This window comes from Bactrocera neohumeralis, chromosome 5, assembly GCF_024586455.1.
Source record: "Bactrocera neohumeralis isolate Rockhampton chromosome 5, APGP_CSIRO_Bneo_wtdbg2-racon-allhic-juicebox.fasta_v2, whole genome shotgun sequence".
Classification (NCBI taxonomy): Eukaryota; Metazoa; Arthropoda; class Insecta; order Diptera; family Tephritidae; genus Bactrocera; species Bactrocera neohumeralis.
The window spans coordinates 37,819,576-37,846,493 of record NC_065922.1 but is presented as its reverse complement, the minus strand read 5'-3'; the positions used below and the strand labels follow the sequence as shown (position 1 = coordinate 37,846,493).

Below are 26,918 nucleotides of genomic sequence, written 5' to 3'. Positions count from 1 at the left end.
GAATGTTCTTTCGAATTATAATAAACATTCCCCGTTAAATTTTAATTTTTCTTTAAAAAAGTAGAGAACAGCGAAATAGATCACCCTTTATATATGTATGTACATTCAAAAAAATTTTAATACTAATAATTTTTAATTTATTTATTTTGAATTTTTATTAATAATTTTCTAATAAATCAAGAATTTGTTTATGCCAATTAAAATTTTTATTGGCATAGTACATACATACATATATGTGACCTGGTCTACGAAAAGGGGGCTTAGGTGTCAAAAAAAAGGAGAACAATTAATGAGATAACGAGAAACTGACGATTATTTTTAACAGCTTTTCCCAGAAAACTAGTTTTCGCACGTTAGCCCCCTTTTCGTAGACCAGGTCACATATATGTACATACATATCTATATATTTTTTTTCTTCAATTACAAAAAAAAATATTTATACAACCCAAAAATAACTCTACAACCGCAAAGCCTACACAACAAACCGAATTTATTAGCGGTGGCGCTAAAATGTCGCGATTATAACCTTGACGCGTAATGAGTTCAGCCAAAAAAAAAAACATTTAAAAACGTTAAAAATTATAAATCAAACAACAAACAACAAAAAAATCGAAAAATACACAATGAGTTCGCGCAAAAACGGCAAGTTGAAGTTGTCATTACAATTTCCAGTTTATCTGCTCGTGGACCTGTCACCGTTGTTTTCTGCAATTGTCTCAGAGATACGCAAGCGCAAAAAACCATAAAAAGCAAATATCGCTGACGTAACACGCGCTGACAGAAGGCAATGAAGCTCATACATATGCATGTACATTATTTATTTTATGTGTAGAATGTGAAGAATAGCGAATGGCAGAAAACAAGATCAAGAAACCAATTTATAGAACAACCGAAATATGTACATACATACGTACATATATAAATAAGTATGAACATACATATGTTTGTAAATGAAATGGAGGCGCCCACTGACGAAAATATAAAATTTCACGATCTTTTGTGGACACATACACATGTACAAGCACACATACTTATGACTTAATGATTTTCGTTACAATTTTGGAAAACAATGCTGCGTGCTGACTTAACAAAAAACATTGAAATGTATCTAGATATGTATTTATGACTACAAATACAAGGAAAATAGAAAAAGACGTACTAAAAGCTGCAAATACAGGCAATAACAATCAATTAATGCTGCTGCGAAAAGCAACAACAAAACTACATATAAACATACATACATATATATGTATAATATATATAAGTATATATAATTTTATGTTTGTATATGTGTACGTATGTTGCTCGGTGGCGCAAATGTTGTAGAGCATTGCGAGAAATGAGCAGAATTGATTTTCAATGCCAAGCCATAAAAATACACGACACAGAGTTGTATGCAAACACACAGATACAAACTTATATAATATATATATACATCATATATGTAAATAAATACAAATAATTTAGTTTAGAAGCACTTCTAATTTGTACATATGCATAATTAGCATAAATGTTGTAGAATAGCATATGATCAAATTTGACCCGGACTATAATGGGTCACGTATTTTATTACAAATCTTCCAAAAAGACTCTTGAGTCAACATAAACAACGTTTAATTCCATTTTTCATCCAGCTGTTATAAGCATCGACAGAAATATTCGTCAAGAACTGCAGCAAATTTGTTTTCTTCCAGTTTCGGCTCATTTTTGGAACACCATCCGCTAAATTGTTGCAAAGTTTAACATGTTAGACCTTATCGTCATTAACAGAGATGGATGGCGACTCGCATGAGGCAAGAAAGTCAAAGGTCAGATTTTACGACCTATACTGAATGTTTTGCGGCGCTCAAATAATTGTGTTCTTGATAAATTAGACTCTCTAAAAAAATTTGGTAACAGTTCCAAGGATTCCGTAGCCGAGTTTTCTTCGGAAACCTAACCTTTCCAGCAAGCACGTTCAAAATTATCTCTATGGTAAAAAGCATACGACAAACTTTTCCCGTAATCAATAAACAGCTAACAAACACACACTATGGAGACCAAATTTTACATGAACGTAAAAACATGTACCAATCTAGGAAAAATATTTGTTCGATTATATGTTCCAGTACGGGTCAAATTTGATCATACGCTAAATGTTGCCAAACGATTAAGACAACAACTCAAACAAACACTATGAAAATCAAATTTTACACGAACGTAAAACAAGGAAAAATTTTTCTATGAAAATTGTATCGATTATATGGACCAGTCCGGGTCAAATTTGATCACACGCTAAATTTTGCCAAGAAATTAAAACAACAACACAAACACACAGGTAAAAAATATGTGGCAACCTATGAAAACAATTTTATCGATTATATGGTTCAGTTCGGGTCAAAATTGATCATACGCTGAATGTTGCCAAACAATTAAGACAACAACACAAACACACACTATGGAGACCAAACATAAAACAAGACAAAAAAATTTCTAGAAAAAAATTTTATCGACTATAAGGACCAGTCCGGGTCAAATTTGATCATACGCTAAATGTTGCCAAAGAATTAAGACAACAACTCAAACGCGCACAAGTAATTTTTTGTCTACTTTGCTTTTTTATTATTCTTATTGTTATTGCTGTTGTTGTCGTTAATGCGGAAGTTTTCAATAAAATAAAACTTTACACATTTCTCTTGAGCGCTTTTTTGGGCTACTGTTGTTGCGCACAGTAGTAACTACAAAACTTCGTACATATTTACATACGTACATGTATACATATATACGTATATATGAAGTCATAAAAATATATGTATATGTATGCATAAAGCCATACAAACATATCGGCTTGCTGCCGCTTAAATGTAAATTTCATTTTTCTTTAAGCTACAGCTACCAATTGAGCTGAAGTGGGGTTTCAATTGTCGTTTACCACTTTATTTGTATATGATATACATACAAACACATATGTACATACATATGTAGATACCTATGCTCGTGTATATGCAGACATATCAACATTTGCCCATAAAAACACCGCAGCTCCACACGTAACACAGAGTCTAGCTCGCATTGTCTTGAATTTCACTCGGCGCTTTTGGAGGCTCACTTGTTGCCACAAGTGGCACAATGTCACTAATTGCATGCACCTACGAAGTTCGAATCTTCAAACTGATAACTCAAAGGCAGTTACACCGAAATGCATGAAATTAAGAAATAAAGCGCACGGCTGAGTAGTTGGTAAGCGAGAGGGGCCAAACCATAGTTAGCTGCATATGAGCCGCCTAATTGATAGTCCGTAAGGCGGTGAAAATGAGGTGCTAAATGTGTGGCGTGAACAAAGCGGGAATTGTGCTAAGGAATTGGCTGCTTAATTTGGCTTGGCGCACAAGTGCATATTCACGGAGGAAAAATAGTATATATTTTGTTTGTCTGTAGTGAAACTTTTTGGTAGGCTAGGAAGAGCTACGGGTTTATGGGAGGTTTCAAAAGCTACCTGGTGATATTTTCTTGTGATTTTTGGTACAGTGAAAGGTTAGGAGTTAAAAAGTTAAAAACCAGACCCCGTTTTTGGAAATTTTTTAACAGTTTTGCCTTTCGCATAGTGTTTAAGTTTGTAAACTAGTAAATAAAAGCTACAGTCTCAAATAAATTTAATATTTTTAAACCAATATTGATATCAAAATAATACTATTTATAAAAATTGTATAATAAAATCTTATGCCAGGGTTGCCACTTGCTCTTCAAATTAATTTTTTTTTCATTCGGCAACATAATCAAACGTTTTTCAATAACTTAAATTGGAAATTTTAACTAATAGGGTTGCCAACCATCCATTAGTGTTTTTATTCTCTGAAAAGGGTACATCAAGTTTGCCACAAAGCTCGTAACACCCACAAGGAAACGTCGGGAGCGCTATAAACTATATATATTGCGATTTAGCCATGACTGTTTGTCTGTCCGTCGGTCAATATAAACGCGAACTAGTCCCTCAGTTCTTGAGATATCGTCTTGATATTTTTCACACATATTTTTTTTTCCAAGAAGCTGCTTTTTTTGAAACTGTCAATATCGGACCACTATAAAATATGGCTGTCATACAAACGGAACGATCAAAATCGAGCGCTTGCATGAAAAACTTTTTCATTTGATGATAAATTTGACACGGCTCCAGATAATAGAGCAACGGTGTAATTTCCGTAGAAGTTGTTCACTTCACTTTCATACAAAAAAAATTTTAAGTCACTGTATTCAAATTTACGTATACTTTTTTTTGTATCTTCCATGTATTAGCATAAAAAATTTAAATTTTCACCTACTCTGCGCACTCCCACGCTTCTAGCCTTCCAAAAAGGCTTCCAAGCGTTTCATAAAAAAAAATATTTTATAAATATGTACTCGCATGCACTATTGACCCCAAAAACGTGTGCTTTCTACCACGAATGCATTGAACTTTCATTTTCGCTCATTTTGGGTGTTGGCAATTCGTCTTGAACCGAAAATATGGAAACTATGTATGTATGTATATGTACTTTCAACAAATTTGTACAAAACTTTTAAAATTCTTCTAGCTAAAAAAGATAAAAGCCAGTCTGCCGCCCTACAGCAACTACATTTGGCACTTGCATATCTATAAACACACACACATCTATATTCATATGATTGTACGTTGGGGTATTTAAATGGCAATATGAAAGCAATAACTTCAACGAGATCTCCCTGCCACACGCGAAACTCGCCGAGTTGTCATGTGTTACGTTCATTGCTCATTGAGGTGGAGGTTGAGTAGTTCACTTTGTTGTTATTGCTATTGCTGTTTTTGCTACTACTGCTGCTGGCTATGCGAACGTTTGCGACTGTGATTATTGGCACACAAATAGTTGCCAACTAGTCAACTGAGAAAAACATTAACTCATTTTATTATGTTTTGCATATGTTTTACCTTTTTCTCCACTGAGACCACAGTAAACTAAAGAAAATTAAGCAAAAGCAAAATGCTCTTAAAGGAAGGTCAACATAACGTTCTACAACGAAGTTACAGATTGTACAAAATATATAAGCGACAAGCAAATGAGCATGATTGCACAACAGATTTTAAGTATGTACTGTAGATCTATACATATATATACTTTACTTATATATACATATATATACTTTACTGGTATATACTTCACCAACTCGCTGTTACTAATTGCTTATGCTTTTCTGCTAAATTCTCAACATTTTTTTACTAACTAAATATTTGATTCGTGCCCTTCTTTTCATCTAATAAATAACAAGATAAGATATGCTTCGCGTGTATCTTCGGCGAAATACAAGAGAAGACAATTTAAAAAAATGAGAAATCTTCGTAAACACCTTGAAAATTATGTAGTTGTTGTGCTGGCGCTAAAAAAGTTGAGAATTCCTATTAAATTGTTACAGAATTCCACAAAACAAATTTATAAAATTATAACTGGCTAGTTTCAGGAATCAGCGAATGCAACACTGCTCCTGTCAACTGTCAAGACTTTTTATAAAATTGCTTGAGCTTAGACTGGTGCTTGAGTGTTATTTTATATTAAAATTTTTTTCATAAAACTTAACAGTAAAAACAAAAGAAACTGTCAAAAATACTCTGGAACTCAAAAGTTCAAAATTTTATTGATGAAGATTGTTTTGTAGAAGAAAAATCGTGTTCGAATATCATGTTAGCATATTGCTTCTTCATAAACGGCAATTATATCTATAACTTCATTTCGTTTTTACTTGAAAGAATTGCCATCAAAGGCAAGGAGGCCCTAATGGCCAGTGATATTTAACCATCTTTCGGTGATTTTGACCCACCATCATTCAACAGTCTTTAAAAATGGTCATGTCAAATAATGGATTATGTCTTTCGTATAATGACTATGTTCTGATCTTGCCCGAAAATTTATGAAAATTTATTAAAATATATTTACATCTGAAATGATCACAAATAAAATTATACCGGAAAATTATTTCTGAGAAAGTTAGTTTAATCACCTTTCTCTAAGCAATGAAATCTCAATTTTTCCTTCCTTTATAAGACTTTTGTCAGATTTGAAACTCATACAGATCTCAAAGTTGAGGCTACTGACTCCGAATTTCGGTGGTATATTGTAATAATTTCGACTCGTTGTTGGATCGTATATTTTTTCGTGATAAAATGGTTAGCCTTACTGAAGAGAAATATCAAAAGAGCGGGAAAAAGTGTGGCGTTTCTATTGAAAAACCCTTCACATACTTAAGTATTCATTTTGGTATGGCACCACAGTCTAACTATCTCTATTGTTGAAAAGAATTCATAAGTGTTTTCTAAATGCAACATTTTTTCAGAATCAGAGACAGATTCAGAATTTGAGAGACATTTGAAATCACCTCCCTTTGAACCATGCACAAGTTTTCATAAATAAATTAATTTGCATAGTAAATTTCAAAAGACTTGCTCTGCAATAAATCAAAATAAGTAAAGTATCATTCTAATAAAAAGGTAAACTCTTATTTCTTCCCATATTCAAAAAGTTATTTATTGCTCTCAGCTACTTCTCATCTCCCAGTAGATTTATCTTACAAGTTGCATACTTAACTCATAGAAAACCCTTGTAACTGTTAACTTATACCTATACTGAAAATTACATTTCCGCAACCATATATTCTAGGCATGCTGTCATAAATCTGTCAGAATCCTTACATGATTCTAGCAATAATGTCTTTATAATTAATCGACACTTTTTTATGAAGTTAAGCAAAAATGAATGAATGGCGGATAAACCTTTGTATTTGCCTTTCTAGAATTTTGCATTTCTAGAATTTGTTAAAACCTGTATTTTGCATCAATACCAGTTCCCATTGCCTGAGGTGAAAAATGTTAATTGTGTTTTCAGCATTGTGATCGTCATAATTATTGTTAGCGTTTTATTATCTGTCATCCATCTACTAGTTTCGGAGACTATTGCGTTTAAAACGAATGGAAATAAATTTTACGTGAAAACATGAGATACATTTATACTGACGCAATAAAATTAAATCTTGATACAATAATGCCACGATGCAATTCAAAAATATATAACACTTATAGAACTCATAAACACGGTGTCAAAACCGTGCTTGATTGCTTTAACATGAGGGTGTAAAGCGGGTAACCATTGACTCCACCATCATATGGCATAATTAGACTACTCGACGAAATGGTTAAGGGCTGCAACAGCCTCCATAAAACATAAAAATTACCTAAATTTTTCGGCTGTTTCCTGATAGAAAAGCCCTGAATAGAAAATATAGTGTTATGAGAAATGAAAAGTATGCCAGCAGTGTTCTAGATGTACGCACAATCCGAGAACACAACTTGGCCTCGAACGATTATGCGCACGTGGCTCAAAGGATAACGGGTTAAAGCAAAATAATGTTTGACTATTGCTCGGCATGTGTCTCCTCGTACCACTGTAAGGAAAATTCTTCGAGTTCAGTGAGTCTGAAAAAAACAACTGATCGAGCCAGATATAGTAAGAGAGGATGACATATCGAAATCAAAAAGGACTCGCCAACGGAAAGAGCGTACGAAATTCATACAATATTTCACAATATGTTTCCTCACCGGAGCCAAAGACTGAAATGAGATATGGTGACTAACGTCCAGAGCATATTTCGACTATTAACAGAAAACTTATTGGCTATAGTAAATAGAGGTGGTTTGAATTTTTTATAGAGGATGATGAAAACGATCGCTCATTTAAAACGATTGAATTTTCATTTCATTACCTGGCCTTAGGATGTCATGGCAAAGTATTAAGAAAGTGAATAGCAATGATTTATCGGCAAAGCTATTCACATATGACAATGACGAGCTGATAAAAAATAGTTTGCGGCTTTATGCAGAGTTCAGTTGGTTAGCGCCTATTGAAACCGACAGTTGGCGAAAAGAGGCAACGACAGGCATGATACTGTGGACTCAACCGAAATCGCTTACCGTATAAGTCGTGGAGAAAAGAACCATTCACATGATTTTTTTATCCGGTAAGACTGTCAACGCGGCAAAATACTGCCGCTACAACAACAACAAAAACAGGAGAAAAGAATTGCTTACAGTCTGGGTCCTAAGAGCTTCTATACAGATCTATAAAACATAAGGGTATACCATTTCCAAGCGGGTAGCTATGTACATCGTCTAATATTTTGCATTTGAATCGAGTTCAATGCGAGATTGTGCTTGCCCTTCCTTCGTGCGGCAATTGATTGCAATCAGCGCGAAGGTGCGAAGGTGTTGAGGCATTTCAATTATGCATACGCTTAGCCAGTTACATAAGCGAGCATTTGCATATGCGTTAATGCTTCTACAATTGCACTTAAGCAATATTGCACCGACATACTTACACACACATATGTATGTATTTAGGTTGGTAAAAATGTTTGCTTACGTGCCACGAAGTCAATGGAAATATGTATGTGTGTGTGTATAAACAAGCAGTGCGTTTGCACTGATCGCTTTATTTACGAACATGCTCCTCCGACTAAAATACTTGTGTATGAGTGTGTGTGTGTGTATGTGTTTGCGTGTTTGCTGAGTGTCACGCGTAGGTGTTGGATTTGTTTATTTGGTTAAAAAAGGCGGAATACGACCTTCAATTGAGTGTTGTGAATGAAAATAAATTCTCAAACCGAAGCTCTTGCAGATACAAGATCACATTTGTGTGTGTATGTATTTGTTTGTTCTTACATAAACGTCGAAGAGTTGTGGCAGTAGTGTGGCTGCAATTGTCAATATATTTATTTATTTACTTGCACTGTTTGTAGGAGTTTGCCTACATGTGTCATGCACTTGACAACGCTAAAGGTGTCAGTTATTAATTATTGTTGAGAGGAAGGTGATCGACTATATTAAAATTACGTAATGAGAAACGAAATCAGAGATGAGAATATTTATGAATAAAACAGAACTTAATAAAATATTAATATTTAATGAAAATCAGCAACTTTTATATGTAAATTAACGATTTAATTACTATTTTTTAATTTTTTCTAAACAAAAAGAATTAAATAAAAATGTGTATTTTTTAATATCCTTAATTAAAAAAAAAAATTCTAATTGTCAAAAAAAAATATTTTCTAATTGTTTTTTTTTTTATTTTTTTCTAAACAAAAAGAATTAACAAAAATGTGTATTTTTTAATATCCTTAATTTAAAAAAAAATTTCTAATTGTTAACAAAAAAATATTTTCTAATTGTCTTTTTTTATTTTTATTTATTTTTTTTTAATTTTTTTTTTATTTTTTTCCCAATTTTTGAGACTTTTCTTTTCTATATTAAAATTACATAAGTAATGCGATACGAAAGCAGAATATTATTGGCAATACAATAATATTTTTAATCATTTTTTTTGCAATCTAAGGAATTTGTTGAAAGATTTAACTATTAGATAAAAAATTAATTATAAAAATTTTATATAAAAAATATAAAATAATAAAATTTAAAAATATTAAAAATTTAGTTTTTTTATTTTAATAATATTTTTAAATATATTTTTTATTATCTTAAAATAGTATAAAAAAATATTTAAAAAAAAATATATTATTTAAAAAAATATTTTAAAATAAAAAAATAAATGAATTTAAGGATTTTAAATTTTATTATTATTACTGTTTTTTAATTTTAAATCTATTATTGTTATTATATTTTTAGTATAATTAAATATAAAATATTTTTTAATATTTTTTTTTATTTTAATAATTTTTATTTTATTTTAATAATTTTTTCCTTTTAATTATTTTTTTTCAATTATGTGCGTACGTGTATATAATATAAAAGGTTAATAAAATATTTAGAGAATTTAATTGCAAAATTTAATTTAAACTTTTTTATTTATTATTTTTCTAAATAATTTTTATATTTTTTTAATCTTTTAACATTTTTTATATATTTTTAATAAAGAAACAGAAAAATAGTACTTAAAATTTGATTTAAAATTCAAAACAAAATATACGAGTACGATCATAAAATAATAAAAAGATATTTTCTAAATACTTTTCATATTTCTTTTGACATTTTTTTTTATATATTTTTAATAAAAATAAAAATAAAAATAAAAATTAAAAAAAACCGAAAAATAGAATATAAAAAAAGAATAGCAAAATTTTTCTAAATATTTTTTATTTTTTTTATCTTTTACATATTTTTAATATATTTTTTATATAAAGAACAAAAAAAAAATAGTTTATGAAAAATCTAATTTATAATGTTTAAAAATATTTTTGAGTTTCTAAATACGTTTTATTTTTTTTTATTCTTTTATGTATGTATGTACATATATACTCTTTATATATTTTTTATGAAAATAATTTCTTTTAATAAATTATTTTTTACTTTATTTCTTATTATTATTTATAATTTTTATTTTATTGTTATAGTTTTTAAAACTTTTTTTTATTAAAAAAAATTATTTTAATTAAATTAATTTTTTTTTAATTTTATATTTTTAATTATCTAAATATTTTTTTATATGTTTTTTATGAAAGGAATTTTTTTAATAAATTATTTTATACATACATTATTTCTTTTAATATTATTAATGTTTTTTTATTTTTATCGTTATAGTTTTTAAACCTTTTTTTATATTAAAAAAAAATTATTTCAATTGATTAATTTGTTTTTAACTTTATTTTACAATTTTTAATAACCTTTACTTTCTTCTCACACTCCTATAAAACTTTATGAGTTTCGCAACATTCGTTATGTCCTAGAAAAGCTTCCATATGACCCATTTGCTAGCTCTCAGCTGCACTAAATCAAAAACTTATTAAAACACAAACACAATTTATTTAGCAATTGAAATTTCCACATTATGAGAATTGCACCATTTTTATTGCGTGTGCACTTTCACCACACCAAACACTCCACGAGTGGCCATAATACCCACGAACATACATGCACGAACTCAAGCGCGCGCCGATCGATTGCCACATAAAATACACGGAAATTTGTTCATTGGTAATTTAAGTTTAATTATTCAATTCAGCGAACGCTGGGAGAAGAACTAATCATAAAAAGAAAAACAGCTAAATTGAACAATTTAGAAATAATAAAAAATAGATTCTTTACACATTTGATTGTGTGTGTGTGTGTAGTGATCTGCTAGAAGCCGCACAGTAAGGAACGTACGTGCTGCACAACAAAAATATGCTTACAGATATTTGTATGTGTTTTTGTGTGGCAAGGTAGTCACTTAGAAGCGTATTTGCGGGCTAGCTAACCGACTGGCTGGCTGGTTGGCAGCCACAGGCACACACCATATGGCCAACAAAGCGCCTACTTTTGCGCAACACATACATACGAGCACAAACACGAAACATTCATTAATTTATACACAAACAATAATAAAGTCAAAAACTATATATGAAATAAATTAATATGCTGGGCATGAAGGCGCGCAACACACACTCACAAATGAATTCGCCCGCGCTCGCAAACACACATGCTCATAGACGTATTTAGTAAAAAATGTATATGCATATACATACATGTATGTTATAATACATACAAATAAATGAAATCATAAGAATTTTTAAGAGTTCTTATACAAATGCATGTGTGTATGTTTGTTTTTATGTATCTTCATAGAAATTTTTGCAGTCATGCTATCGTTTTATGCCCAAACATGCGATTTATTGCATATAGACTTTGATGTACACATTTCTACATACATACATACATATGTATGTATGCATATACTTAGCTGTCTTATTATCACTTTTTATTGAATGTATGATCGCACGCGATCAGCGCAAAACCGTTAAATTCAATTGAATTCGAATTTGATGACATAAAAATATAAGAAAAATCTTTTTTTATATTTGTAGGAGGAAACAGAAAATACATATGTACATACAAATATGTATACTCCACATCTATGCCAATATCTTTACATTTTTTTAATTTTTTATTATTTTTTTTTTTGTTTGTTTTGTATTGTTGAATAACAAAATTGTAAACATTTCGTTGCCTTATTAATTTTTTTTATTCTATTTTTTTTAACTTTTTTTGTTTTTGTTATTTTTATTATGTTTTGCTTACATCGAAAGTGAAAGATATTTATTATTTTAATGCAAATATATAGTTTTTGGAATGGACTTAGTCATTAATTTTTTTTGTCATAATTGTTAATTTTTGTATTAACTAATTTAAAATTTTTAAATTAATTCTCAGCTTTCGTCCCAGTTTTTATTATTACTATTTTTTGTTGTTATTAATTTTTAACAATTTATATTCAATTATTTTTTGTTTTTTGATTAACTAAAATGAAAAAAAATCTAAATGATAAATTAAAAATTTCGAAAACCCTTTTAATTAATAAAGTTTTTGAACACTATTCATTAATTTTTTTATTGATATTATTTTTTGTTATTATTTTGTTTATTAATTAATAAATGTAGAAGAAACTTCTTCAAATTAAAAATCGTAAATCTTTTTTGTATTTAATTATTTTCTTTAAACTGAAATATAAAAAACCTAATTGGAAAATTAAAAAATTCAAAATTATTCTAAAATATTTATTTTTTTATGGTTTGGACTAATGTTATGGCCATAAAAATTGCGAGTTGTTTTTTAATTCTTGGGATTTTTAATTAATAAAGTTTTTTAACACTATTCATCATCATTTTATTTATTTATTTATTTTTTTTGTTATTATTTTGTTTATTAATTATTAAAAGTAGAAGAAATTTCTTCAAATTAAAAATCGTAATTTTGTTTTGATTATTTCAAACACTTAATTTTAAATAAATAAACATATTGGCAATTAAACAATTTTAATAAATTCAAAATATATTTTTTGATGATTTGAACTAGCATGTGGCCTGAAATTTTTTGAAAGTTTTGTTAAGCAATATAATTTTAAATTAATAATGGCCACCATTCGCACACTTTTTAATTTTTATTATTCTATTATTATTTATTGTTATAATTTTCATTATGACTCACGTAATTATATTGATAATAGAAGATATTTATTAACTATTCAAGACCGTGCATCAAGTTTTTCTGATTTTTTTTTATTTTTACAACTTTCAATCCTAAAAAAACTAACTGGAAAATTTAAAAAATTTCAAATTATTTTAAAATATTTTTCTTTAGTGCTACGGATTGGCTATGACCTGTAAATTTTTTAATAGTATATTAATGCATAAAATTTTCAGTTAAAAATATTTTTGTCACCATTCGCACATATTTCATATTTTTATTGTTTTATTATTTTTTTTTTTTGTGTTCATTGTTAAAATTTAATATGTCTTATGTATGTATATTAGAAGTAGCAGACATTTATTCAAATTTAAATCAAATTGATTCAAATATATTTATTTTTTCAATGAAATGGAAAAAATTTAAGTATTTTTCATATCACAAATTTTTTAAATATTAATAATTTATATTTTCTCCGTACGACAAATATTTATATTTATTATTATTATTTATTTATTTTTATTTATACAAACAGAAATATTATTATTATTGAAACACATAACATAACTGTTTTTTTCCAATTTGCGCAAGGTTCTGTCGTCAACATGCGAGTACTGAGATCTGACAAAGATTTTTTTCGAAATATTTTGTGGTAAAAGTGGCTCTTGCCCACCGTAACTGTGGTAAACAGACAACAGCAACCCACATAGCTCCACAGCGGATATGACGCCATGTAAAGCAATAATGCGATAAATTATCAATGCTAGTCTAACAAGAAACTGAATCACTTTAGATTATTAGTTTGCAATGAAAATCATGTCTTTCCACTAAATATTATCCGCCTTTTTTCTTTGACACGAAAATATTATGGCAATATTAAGTGTTAATTTTAGAATGAAATTTTTCAAAATATAAAAACCAAAAAATGTATGTGTTGTAGGTTTTTAATTCAGAAAAAAAAATAAATTTAATTTCGTTTTTTGGGTTTGATGAAGACAAATGGATAAATGAATAGGAAAAAAATTTCTTTGCTCTCAAAAACAAATCGAAATTGAAATTTTTAAAATAGAATTTTTTTTTATATAAATAGATATTTAAATGTTAAATTTGAAACTTTGCAAAAATAAAAATATTTCAAAAAACATTGTTGAAATATTGAATTATCTATTTCCACTAAAACCACTCTGTTTTAAAAATTTTAATTTTGACAATTAGTTTTTTGAAAGCAAAGATTTTTTTTCCAAGTCATTGATCCGTTCGTCTTCATTAGAACCAAAAAGTAGCAACGTTTTTTTAAGTATTTTCAGTTTTGCAAAATTTACAATTTTACAGTTTTTTTCACTTCTAACCGTTTTACATCAGAAGTAGTGTTTTCGAAAGCAATTTTAATATTTTTATTTTCTAACATTACAAACTTTATTTTAAATGTTCAAAAACGCACTCCGATTTCGTGCTATTTTCCTCAAAAATATTTGCATATGTCCAATTGTATGCAACTAAATGAGTCAAAAATATTATATAAACGCTTTTCTTGCCAAAACCCATTGAAAACACAAAGAAAACAACAAAAAAAGACACTTCCAACAACAGGAATCGGCGTTTTCAAATACCCACACACGTATGTATGTATATATGACGCCAAGGAAACAAGCAGCACGATTTCAAAAACAAAAATTTTGGTTGATTTCGAAGTCAATCTTTTCGCTTCACACAAAAACAATTTAAACAAGCCGCTAAAAATAGACGCATTCGTACGTAGGCAAATGAGAATTAGTCAGCGACGCGCTAGCTGAAGGCGAAAAACAGATAGCAGCCGATCGTACAGATAGAGCTAAAGCTATATACTATATATATATGTACATATGTATGTGTGGATATGTAGCGAGCGATCTCAACGAAATACACAACAGTACAGATGGTTTGTTTGTGTGTAGCTTGCCGAACACCACCGATCTAGCGCTGACACCTAAAAGGCGAGATGAGGTCAGACGTGCTCGATTGGCTAAATTATTTGCACTTTTCAGTGAAATTTTGAAAGAAACAAAAATTTAATAAATATTTTTTTTTGTATTCAATACAGCTTTTTGCACTTTTATTTGCACTGTATTTTCTTAACTTTTATTGTATTTGAGCGTTATGCTCATGGCTATTTTTAAAGTTGTGATATTTGTCACTTTTTAGTGCTTCAATTTTTATTATATATTTATTGTACATATACATAAGTATATATAAGCGAACTCATATGGTTTTTTTTTATTTTTTATATATTTTTTTCTTTTGTTTTTATTTTTGGTATTTTTCATTCCTTGCTTTAAATTTTTTTTTTATTTCAACACATCTATTTTGGGCTAAAGCACTGCATTTAACGGTGTTTTATACACATTATTTACACATCTGTGCCGCAGCATGCCATGCGCTTACATATCTACATACATTCATGCGTGCAGCATATAACACATTAAAAGGGAAAAAATTACGGTTTAAAAATAAATTTCCGAATCGACACTACACGAAATGCTCCAGCACTGCACGGTGATATTTAAAAATATTTTCGAAAACGGCCTCGTTCCAAGCAGATATTCTACCTTTGGCAGCATACGCGTGTGCCACTGATTTATATTTATATGTATATAAGTATTTTTGTATAAAAAAATTTATATTTGTATATATATTATATTTTTTTAATTCACTTAAGTACCATTTTCGTAGTTTAAATTTATAAATTATTTTTTTATAAAATCTTCGCGCATCTACAGAATCTCACACAACACAATTTTTGTTGAATAGAAATATTATTCGAAAAGTATGGTAACTAACTCAATCTGCGCGCTTTCGTACGTTTCTTGTTCAGCTTTACTAAATCGACCGACCACCATGAGACTTCAACACCAACTAAATATTCTCCGTGCACAAACTTGGAAGCAACAGCTATCGTTCGCCGTTTACGCTTACGTTGACGTTAACGTAGCCGCTGACTTGTCTCACATACGCGTACACACATGCGCACACGAATTGGACACTCTGCAGCGCAGCGACTATCACTATGATTGTTGTTTAGGTTGCTGCTGCCACTGCCCTCGCTGCCGGCGCGCTGGTGGCGCTGGCAGAAGTTGCTCACTTTGTCCCTTACTAAAGCGTGTGTGTTGACGGCAGCTAGCCGCTAGTGTTTGGTGGTTGCTGACTGCTTGGCTAGCGTTGGTGGCGTACTAATATTGTTGTTACTGTTCTTTATTGGCGATGATTGGTGGCGATTGTTGGCGCTTATGGAAATAATGTGTGTTATGAAAACCTAAAAGCATTTAAAGAGATCACCTAAAAATTCTAAATTAGTTTTTATGTCCAATACGATCATAAGGCTCGATCAAATTTTGTAAATATAATGCAAATATCAAACTAAAAGCAGCAATACAATCATGCTACCAAACGTTATTGAAAGGAAAATGATTTTGTTATTTAGAATATTCAGTTATACTTTATTATTCCCATCTATCCGTTCAATCAGAAGTATTAAAAGTACTCCTAAATGCCTCTTTCCGATCAGTATATACCCAAAAATTTTAATCTCGTTTTCGCTGCGTTGAACTCTGCTCATCTTTCAGATAACCTTCTCGATTGATCCAACAGTATTCCTTCTGAAACTTACAAACAGGTTACCAAAGTTTTACGTGTCTTCCGTCTATCACAACATGATCGATCTGGTTGGTGGCTTTTCGATCAGGAGACAGCCATGAAAAGTTTTCTTCTGCTGAAATCTAGTACTACTGATAACCATATTTCGAGCCCCGAAATCGGCGAAGTCGATCAGCCTCAACCTATTTGGGGATATTTCCTCGTGGAGGCTGAATTTAGCGACAGTTGTGCCAAAGATGCCTTCCTTTTTTTTGACATCTTGGCGGGGGCAGCTCTAATAATAGCTCATAGAAGTCATCTTTGGACATATCGTCTTTCTCTTCCTTCGGGACGTGGGCGCAAATGAGCGATATATTTCAGGTGCATGCCCTTAAATCGTTATACTTAATGCGTTTGCCATGATCGTTTTAAAAAACGGGGTTTCTTTTCCAAAGCTTTTGCTGATTTTTCAATAGGGGCGTTTTTTACGTAGCGGGTCCCAAGCCCAGCGCATAACCTCTAGGAGGGATGGTTCGCATTCTTACAGTAGCTCGCCTTCAAACGGATGTTCTTTAGCTACACAGAGGATACTTGGTCAAGTCGTGAGCTGCTTGAGCCATATGTAAAAGAATCGTTTGTGGCCACTCCAAAGTGAATGGCAATCAGAAAACTTTCCTTATTAGCGTGAACTTCTACACATGACTCCATCCGCCCTCGTAAACTTTTGTATTAAAGTAAAAGATAATTATTGTCATGAAGCTTTCCTTCATTATACTTTTCATTAAAATATTTCTGAAGGACTTTTGCCTTGCTCAAGATTGGTTGGGTAATAAATGACAAATAAAGAATGCAGCCGCCATATTTTTAAGTAAAATTCCTAAAATCTAAACTATCGGCTAAATTTATAAGAAGAAGCTGAGAGAGACTGAAGTTCATTAATAATTATTGTGCCAATTCATCCATAGTATATCTTTTGAGAGGAAATTTAATTCCAAATATACATATATTTGTACTGAATCTCGACTTCGATGGAGCCATAAAATCTTTTATTATAATTTATAATATAATATTAAAATTTGCAGCTGATGCATTCAACTGGAATTTAATAAAGTTTAAGCAATCCTTCCCAATAAATCGAAAATATTCACTAATACTTCTTGAAATATCGCATGCAATGTCATTTGCTCCAGAGTATCATTAAAAAGTCATTAAGTCTAAGAAGAGTGGCCACTTCATTGTCCATAAGTACACTTATTCTTACTCTCATAATGTTTTTCTAAGGTAATCTCTCGAAAGTTGGTGGTAAAATTAGTAAAACTTCTGAACACATTGGCTGCCAGTATATCACCGAGGGTAGTGATATATCTGCAATATTATCCCGCTCCCTCTTCCGGTTTCGGTTCTCAGTAGTCTCACGGCCCCATACGAAACGGATACCAAAAAACAAAAAAATGTACATAACCTTAACAACGGAAATGACTGCTTACTGTATGGAATGACTCAGAAACTGTATTCTTCTGCATGGGGTTATGAGATTTCAGAACCCCACTTTAGCTTACATAATTGGTAATTCGACAAAACTTTCAACTAAAAAATTTTATACCGGAAGTCCGTTGCATAAGATTTTTCACCGAACTCTCATTATCACTTCCAACAGCAAACAGCCTTCGTCACTTCCCGCTTTCTTTAGAATTGAGTTATATTGCTCAAAAAGATTATTGTCGAATATTTGGTGATTCGAAAAGCAACATATATTCTCGTTTTTTATAATTAATTATTTTTTTCATATACATAATTTAATAATGCATCGAATTTGAATTCCTTTCTTTTACTAATACTCCTCGGTCATTTCTTCTTAACCTCTATATAGAATATCAAAGATAGTGACTTCTGATTTGTTACAAAGAAATGTTGACGTTTGTTTTCGCACAAAGTGATAGTCCCTCAAATGCTTAGCTCATAATTTTAATTCTAGATGATTCGGCTGACTGGCTGGAAAAATCAGAAATAAAGTGCTTAGGACAAACCTGTGCTGAAATAGTTTATCCACCTTCTTTGACAACTTCCACAGTTGGCTTCGGACAAATCATATGTACATACTTGTATGTATACATATAAAGAAATTTGCGAGACTGAATCGAATTTTAGGAAAATAATTTTAAAAGTTTTACTACTAAATTAGCCGGATTCCTCTAAGTAAACGTTTCCTGGGACTGGTAGTAACCTTCGAGGTTAAGCATCTGCCAACAATATACGGAAATTATGTAAACCGATAGGTACACCAAACGACGCCTTATTTTTCACGCTCTTTTGACATTTCTCTTCAGTAGGATTTGCCATTTCAAAAATTCCAATTTATTAAAATTTACTACCGAAATTCGAAGTCAGTGGCTTCAACTTTAAGAGCGCTACGTCCAATTTATGGTCGTCACAATCCTCCTGTCAGATCAACAATTGGGCGTTTATTGGAAAAATTTCAATCCTAAGGCACACTACAAAATGTTCCCGTGCCAGTGAGACAAAGAAGTGCCCGTAGTATCAAAAATATTGCCGCCGCTAGCGCATTAAGTGGGGATGACCCACAAAAGTTTATCAAGCGTTGAACATCCCTGTGACGTCGTTGTGGTGAATTTTGCGAGAAGATCTTGGGCTAGATCCTTGCAAGATCAAATTGGCGCAAGAACTGAAGCCGCTTAACCACCAGAATCGTCGTATATTCGTGAATTGAGCTGAGCAACAACTTGAAAATGATCCGGATTTTCATCGAACAATCATTTTCAGCGATGAGGCTCATTTCTAGCTGAATGGCTTCGTTATTAAGCAAAATATGCATTATTGATCAGGCAGCAATCCACACGTAGTCCGCAAGTCACCATTGCATCCCGAAGAAATTTACGGTTTATGGTCCGGCGGCGGCGGCGGCGTTATTGGGCACGTTACTGTGAATGGAAAATTTGGCCCGAATCGGATGATATTTGCTTGGAAAATATGTGGTTCCAACAGGACGTGCTGTGGCGAATGATTTTTCTGGTGAAAAATTCCGCCGATGAGAAACTTGTGAACAACGACTATCCCAGGTTTTTTGCCACTAGGGATGAAATGGTTACTATTAGAGTGCTATTATAATGTTGCCTTAAAAATGCCAATAATTATGTCAATATTCGAATTTTAACCAAAAAAAACCTTAGCGCTCCCAGATTATTTTCGAAATCAGTGCATCGTCCCAGAACCTAATCACAAATACATATATATCCTTATTATAAATATGTATGTGTGCAAATTTAATTCTGCGCAGATGTTGCAAGACCATATGGGCACAATTACACTTCGATGTGGCAAGCAGCAATAAAACGCGAATTGAAAGCGCAACAACACGATCAGCAACAACTTACTCAGAAGTGTATATATGTATGTATGTAAGTATTGCAATTGTCTATAAGTTCTACGAGGCGAATATTCTGCCACTCACCTTACGATCAAACAAACTCTTCCAACACATGATGATGCTGAGCTCATTTAATACACATATAGTACAAGATAATTACAAACAAACACCCATATAAACATACATACATACATGTAATAAGCGCATACATCCCACTGCAAATCTGCAAGACACCGCTCGTTTCATTTATTCATTCATTATAAATTGATCAGCTCTGTGTGATCAGCGAGACGATGGCGATTTAAGTGGCAGAGCGCATGGGCGCTGAGCAAAAAACCAAAACAAAAACACTTTTCAGGCGTATGAGTGATCTCGTCGGCGATTATAGTTGAGCAAAATAAAGACGCTAATACTTGTTAGTATATATGTATGTATGTATTCGAGATCAAAGATATATCTTTAATATTGACGGAGAGAGAACAATCAAACCGCGTTAGTTGTGCTCTGCCGTCGATCAATAGAGCTTTTTTAAACTAGAGCAAATACTCACACATGCACACAGTAAAATTGCAAGTAATTCTAGGAACAAGAAAAAAGGTTAACTTCGGTTGCACCGAAACTAATAATATCCTTCACATATAAAAAATTTCTATGCAAAAAGTTGATTTTGATCGTTCAAATCGTATGACAGCTATATGATCTAGTGATGCGTTCTAAAAAATTAGTTCGGAGATTGTATCGTTGCCTTGAAAAATTATTCTTGCCAAATTTCGTAAAGATATCTTGACAAATATAAAAGTTTTCCATACAAGGACTTGATTTTTATCGATCAGACAGACGCTCGGAGATAAGAACATGGCCAAATCGACTAAGCTCGTCTCTCTGATTATTTATGTATATACATACATATATATTTTTAGGGTACCTGACATTTTATTCTGGTTGTTATGAAGCCCCTAATGTAGTGGTATATGCGGACGACATTGCCATCTTAATAAAGAGTTGGTGTCTACAGACCATTAGCAGTATTATGAACACCATTGTCAATACGGTCCAGAACTCGGCATCGCAAGCGGGTCTGGGGTTGAACCCGTTGGAAAAGGGTCTGCGTTTTTTCACAGGAAAGCAGAAAATTTCTCTGTTGAGGTTCCTTTCTATAAATGGGACACAATTCTCTCTCAACTCGCATATAGAACCTTCGGGCATAGATCGTGGGTAAAGGCGGTTGGGCAAACACCGACTATATGACCCACTTTTCAGCTGGGAAAGAAGGTTTAAAGTAAACATAGAAAAAGATGACTAGCGTAAAGTTATGTAGCTACGCGCAACATTCTAAACAGCTATACGGATGGCTCGAAAGTGGACAATGGAGTGGGTGCGGGAATATATGTAGTTTGGGAATATATGCAGTTTGGCATAAAGCAACCTTTAAAGTTGCCGGACCACTGGGGTATATTTCAAACTGAGGTCTTTGCTTTTGCGAAAGCCGCGGAGCTGGCCTCTAATGCACCTGCAGGCAATTCTAGAGTCAACATTTACTTAGACAGCCAAAAAGCAAACGAGGCAGTAACCTCGTATCGCTTATCGGCCAGAAATGTCTTGAGAAGCAGGGCAGCAGTGAAAAGCGTTGCCAGAAGTAAGCAACTTCACTTCTACTGGGTGTCAGGCCACAAATGCAAATGAAATACTAGACGAGATTGCCAAGAATCGTGTACGGCTAACATCCGACAACGTGATCAACATTGGGAAACCTATGCATTGTCTACACGACGATCTCGACAGAAGCAGGGTAAAGAAAAACCAGATGAAACGAGCCACATGGGTGCAAAACTGCAAGAGTCATGTGCAAAACGGAAGATCGGAAGTACACAATTCCTATTGTCACTCAATAGAAGAGACTGTAGGAACATGATGGGAATACTAACTGGTCACTGTCTGGTGGCGGCAGACGCCCGCTGGGGCTGACAGATCGAGAAGACGGCAAGAAGTGTCTAGTACAGGGCAACAGGGATACAATGGAGCATCTCTTGTGAGTCTCCACGGTGTTTATACTGGAAGGGATATCTATAAAGAGGCCACAGAGTCTGCAGAATACTGTCAAGTGCAGGCATCCTAAGGATGACTCTTCCTCTTGGACTTAGCAACTGAACTCCATCTGGTATCGCAAAGGTCTCTGCGTGGCTTATTGGTACTACCATATTAACCTATCTTAACCTAATACCCTGTTAAGGGTATAATATACACCCATAAATTTCCAGATAGCATGAATGGAAATATTATATTCTAGTTCTAATTTACGTGTAGGTGCGTTCACTCGTCCGCCTACAATTTTTAGAGCGCAAAGATCGATCAAAATTTTGATGAACAAATACATACAAATTCAGTTCTCTCGACGAATATACATACATTTGTATGTGTGTGTGTGTATTGTGAATTTTACTTTCGTTTAGTCGGTCATAAAGACGCTTTTTATATTGTGTTTAAGTAAATCAAGGCGAGCAGTCAGGCACATAAACGCTTGTCAGCAAGTGTGTATATATGTATGTATGCGTCTGTATGTATGTGCATGCATATGTACATAAGTATTCATAAGGTAATACATTCTGTTCCAAAACTATCAACTAAATTGAGATGCGAATACACACTAACACACATACCCAAACACGCATATGCATACATATACATATATATTTATGTACATATATTTATAGTATATTATATGAGTAGTAGTATACAAAATAAACAAGCGCCGTTGTCTCTTAACGCTTTTGACTCTTGTTTCGCAAGATTTACCGCCAAATGTACGAGAAATACTGCGAAGGCAGACAATGATGCCGTCATTAGTCAGGCATTTGCTCGGTGTTGTCTTTTCGCAATTAACAAGCTTCTAAGCAGAAATTCTCCAAATACATTTATATACATTTCTGTATATTTACATATGTATGTATGTACTATATGACAACAAAAACATCGCAGTATATAATCAAACTAACATTTTTCATGTTCAGTTTAGAACTTGTTTGCATTTCATTCGTTTTTTGATGTAGGAAGCAGGTACAAAACTTATACCAACAATTTTTAAAAAACACACTCATATTTTTGTTTGAAAGCTCAACGCCAGCAAATATCTTGGGTCATTCAGCATTCAGCCACAACAGGCATTTTGCGTACGACTGATCAAATAAATCGGCTTTTTAGAGCATATGGTCTAAAAGATAGTATTCTCCACTGGAGTGTATAAAAAATTAGAGTAGAAGCTTGATGAAAGAGGTTCAACCAAGATAAATCAACTAGAGCATTTATTAAAGAACGGGCTGTACATATAATCACATGCAAGACAGATGGTATGGAAATTTAAAACCTAGGCCGACAAGTGTACAGCACCAATATGATGCTGGGTTGAAGCATTAAAAGAACCTTAAGCGGTTACATGAGTTTACGCGTTTCAAAAAATCGAATTTTGTTTTATTGTCTTATTAAATTCTACAACATCTCTAGAATATTCTTCTAAACTTTCAAGTTGATCCGAGTAATAGTTTCGGAGATACAGCCTTGAGAACTTGTGCGCTCGAGGCTAGCTAGGCTAAGTGCGCCGTCTGTAAACGCGTTTTTCTCGAAACTGCGTTTTTGAAGTCGGTTGGCAAGATTTCTCGAGAACTACTCAACTGATCTTCATGAAATTTTACACAGGTCTTTGAGATGCAATTCTTAAAGACTTGGACGTAGAACTTTTTTTCGATTACATTTGAATTGTAGAAATATCTGCCAAAAATCCAATTTTTAGTTTTTTTCCTTTGTCCAAGTTCTAACTAAAGGTTCAACGAAAACATGTATTTTTTCACTTTAAATGATCCTGTAAGGAGATATCCTGCCAACGCGGGCGCATTTTTTTTCGAGTGATCACAGGCAATGGCGTCACATTGGTCGAGTTTAAAATATTTTTTTTTGTTTTCAAAATTTCACAATTTCTTTGTTAATAGTGTGTGTTTGTGACAAATTGGGTAGTCGAAAGTCTTTTCGTATTTTTACCATTTTTCCGCTAGAGACATTATTCCATCAGTGTGAATCGACATTTCGAAATTTCCACAACGTAAGCGAGCGAACCATTGTTGGGCTATACGATATTGATTGTCTCCGTAAACTTCACAAACTTCAATGGTGACTTGCGTGGCATTCTTCCCTTTTTTATATAAATATTTCAAAATATAGCGAATTTCTTCATAATATTCACTCATTTTTGAACAGCTGCAACTTTTTTCAACTTCCCCAAATTTAATTTTTTTGGTTAAATTAAGCTTAAAATCTCACCTTTCCAACATTATATGATATAACACAATGTGATTAGTAGCACTGGAGATATACGACTGCTGCGACATCTATTGCTATAAAACGAAACGACTTTTTCGACTATCAATATATGAGAAAAAATTTTTGAAAAAGGTCCGTTTTTACGGTTTTAACGAAACTTTCATGAACGATATGTTCATAAGTGGTAAGTCCCTTTAAAACTCATCAAGCTCTCTTTTTCGTTTCAACAGGGTACTTTTTACCAAAAAAATTTATTTCCATTAACGAATGAACTTTTATTAATTTTTTCCAAACCTTCAAAACTTCAAATTGCTATAACTCGGGAACAATTGTTCCAAAGCTGTTAAGCGTGTTTTTTCATAGATATACTCTATGTATCTACATAGAAAGCCTTCGAACTCTAGTGGCTCCACGATATAAACAAGATAAGATTTGGTAGCTAAGCACACTTTGCTTTCTTAATCTGATCCTATCCATAGAATAGACTGCTGGAATGCGGCAAATTTAAATTAATAATAAACAGCTCTTGACTTTTAGGAATTTTTCAAGGGTATTTAAACCAATTAGGCTTTTTCTTTCCGGCGGCTCAGGAAGTAAAGATATATACATACATATATGTATGTATGTCAACACAAAATGTTTAACCTTATCTGATATCAATTAGCAACTATAGACTGCTAAGATTTATGCTATCATTTAAAATATAAAAATTTCACAAAAACACTATCTTCCGTTATTATTAATTTCTTCTTCTTCTTTACTGGCGTAGACACCGCTTAAGCGATTATAGCCGAGTTAACAACAGCGCGCCAGTCGTTTCTTCTTTTCGCTGCGTGGCGCCAATTGGATATTCCAAGCGAAGCCAGGTCCTTCTCCACTTGGTCCTTCCGACGGAGTGAAGGTCTTCCTCTCTCTCTGCTTCCCCCCGCGGGTACTGCGTCGAATACTTTCAGAGCTGGAGTGTTTTCGTCCATCCGGACGACATGACCTAGCCAGCGTAGCCGCTGTCTTTTAATTCACTAAATTATGTCAATGTCGTCATATAACTCGTACAGCTCATCGTTCCATCGAATGCGATATTCGCCGTGGCGAACGCGCAAAGGACCATAAATCTTTCGCAGAACCTTTCTCTCGAGAACTCGTAACGTCGACTCAACGGTTGTTGTCATCGTCCAAGCCTCTGCACCATATAGCAGGACGGGAATTATGAGAGACTTATAGAGTTTAGCTTTTGTTCGTCGAAAGAGGACTTTACTTTTCAATTGCCTACCCAGTCCGAAGTAGCACCTGTTGGCAAGAGTTATCCTGCGTTGGATTTCTAGGCAGACATTGTTGGTGGTGTTTATGCTGGTTCCCAAATATACGAAACTATCTACAACTTCAAAATTATGACTGTCAACAGTGACGTGAGAGCCAAGTCGCTAGTGCGACGACTGTTTGTTTGATGACAGGAGATATTAAAAAAAAAATTATTAATTTACTTCTAATATTTCTATTTTATTTCATTTTAGCCTTATTGCTTTTTATCAGATTGGCCTTCCATATATTATTATTTAATTATTTATAACATTTATTTGCTAAATTTCATGTATTAAATCAATACTAATTTAATTTTAAATGTTTTTCTTGCAGATCTCGAACTATTTGGGTAAGTCTTACTTTGCTAAATATTTGAGCTTCTTCAACTCGAAGTTCTCTATAACTCCAACTCTTGAATTGGTAATAGAATTCAAATTGCATATAAATTTCCTGCCATAACTCGAAGCCTCTCTAACTCGCAGTTTTTTTTTTGTGGATTATGGTGATTTGAATTAGGGAAGTCAACTGTATGTATTATATATTTTTTCTTCTTAAAACCTCTCCCTGCGTAGTTCATTCAGCCTCTTTTCTCTTTCTCATATTCTTATTATTTGAGGTGTTCAGTTTCCGATTATTGTTTTTGTGCTGAAGCATTGTATTTAAGGCTTGAATCACAGATGTCTGGAAGTTTATACAAAGCTAATGTTCAGGAAACTTTCGAATAATATGATGTATTGTCGGCTCAGCAGTTTTTTCGGAGACGTTCCCTCTTAATTTGTGTATAGGACTCATTTCCTCAAAATTGTATAGAATAATGTTCTATTTTAGTGCATCCAAACCCTGATATTAGTGGCTCTCCGTGATATAGCGTTCTTTAGTCGTCTCTACAAGGATTGCTTCTCTATTCTGAAAGAATTTGTGGTGTTTTTGTCTGCTTTTTACCTACTCAACCCAACGAAATTCGAAACTCAGAAGGTTTATAGAACTTCGAAGCTGTTTTCTCTCCATCTATCTCTCTCGATCACGCTATTTTTTTTTTAATTCCTGAGAACCTAAGTTGATTGTTTTGGCTTTCTTAGGAGCGAATATTTAAATTTAGAAATAGAAAAATATCAATCTGAAGGATAAGATGTCTCAGTGACAATTTTGGATTTTGTTTTTAAAAAACGGGTATATTCCTGATTCCAAAAGTTCGGATTAGGTATGTGGAATACCTCCTGAATAATTGGAGTCCTAAACTCATTTTAATAATTCCGTAGCATAATTTGAAAACCCAACATTTCTCTTTCTATCGTAGGAATCTTCAGATCAAAATGCATCAGATATAATTAACTTTTCTGCCAAACTTCATACGAAGGGCATCGATTTTGTACTAATTCTTTTTAT

General features: G+C 32.5%; 2 protein-coding genes across 6 annotated transcripts in view; one reads left to right on the top strand and one right to left on the bottom strand.

The window, feature by feature from the left end:
- Window positions 1-15,817, bottom strand: part of LOC126759625 (integrin alpha-PS2) — a 97,122-nt gene extending 81,305 nt beyond the window's left edge. For 2 of the 5 annotated variants that reach the window (XM_050474523.1, XM_050474527.1), the window contains exon 1: window positions 15,409-15,576. The gene's annotated coding sequence lies outside the window, so the exon portion shown is untranslated. The other 3 variants (XM_050474524.1, XM_050474526.1, XM_050474525.1) reach the window with 3 other exon arrangements.
- LOC126759629 (uncharacterized) overlaps window positions 1-26,918 on the top strand; it is a 135,554-nt gene that overhangs the window by 11,700 nt on the left and 96,936 nt on the right. The window contains exon 2 of the mRNA XM_050474550.1: window positions 25,866-25,881. Within this exon, the coding sequence (XP_050330507.1) occupies window positions 25,866-25,881 (16 nt within the window). The remainder of the gene's footprint in view (window positions 1-25,865; window positions 25,882-26,918) is intronic.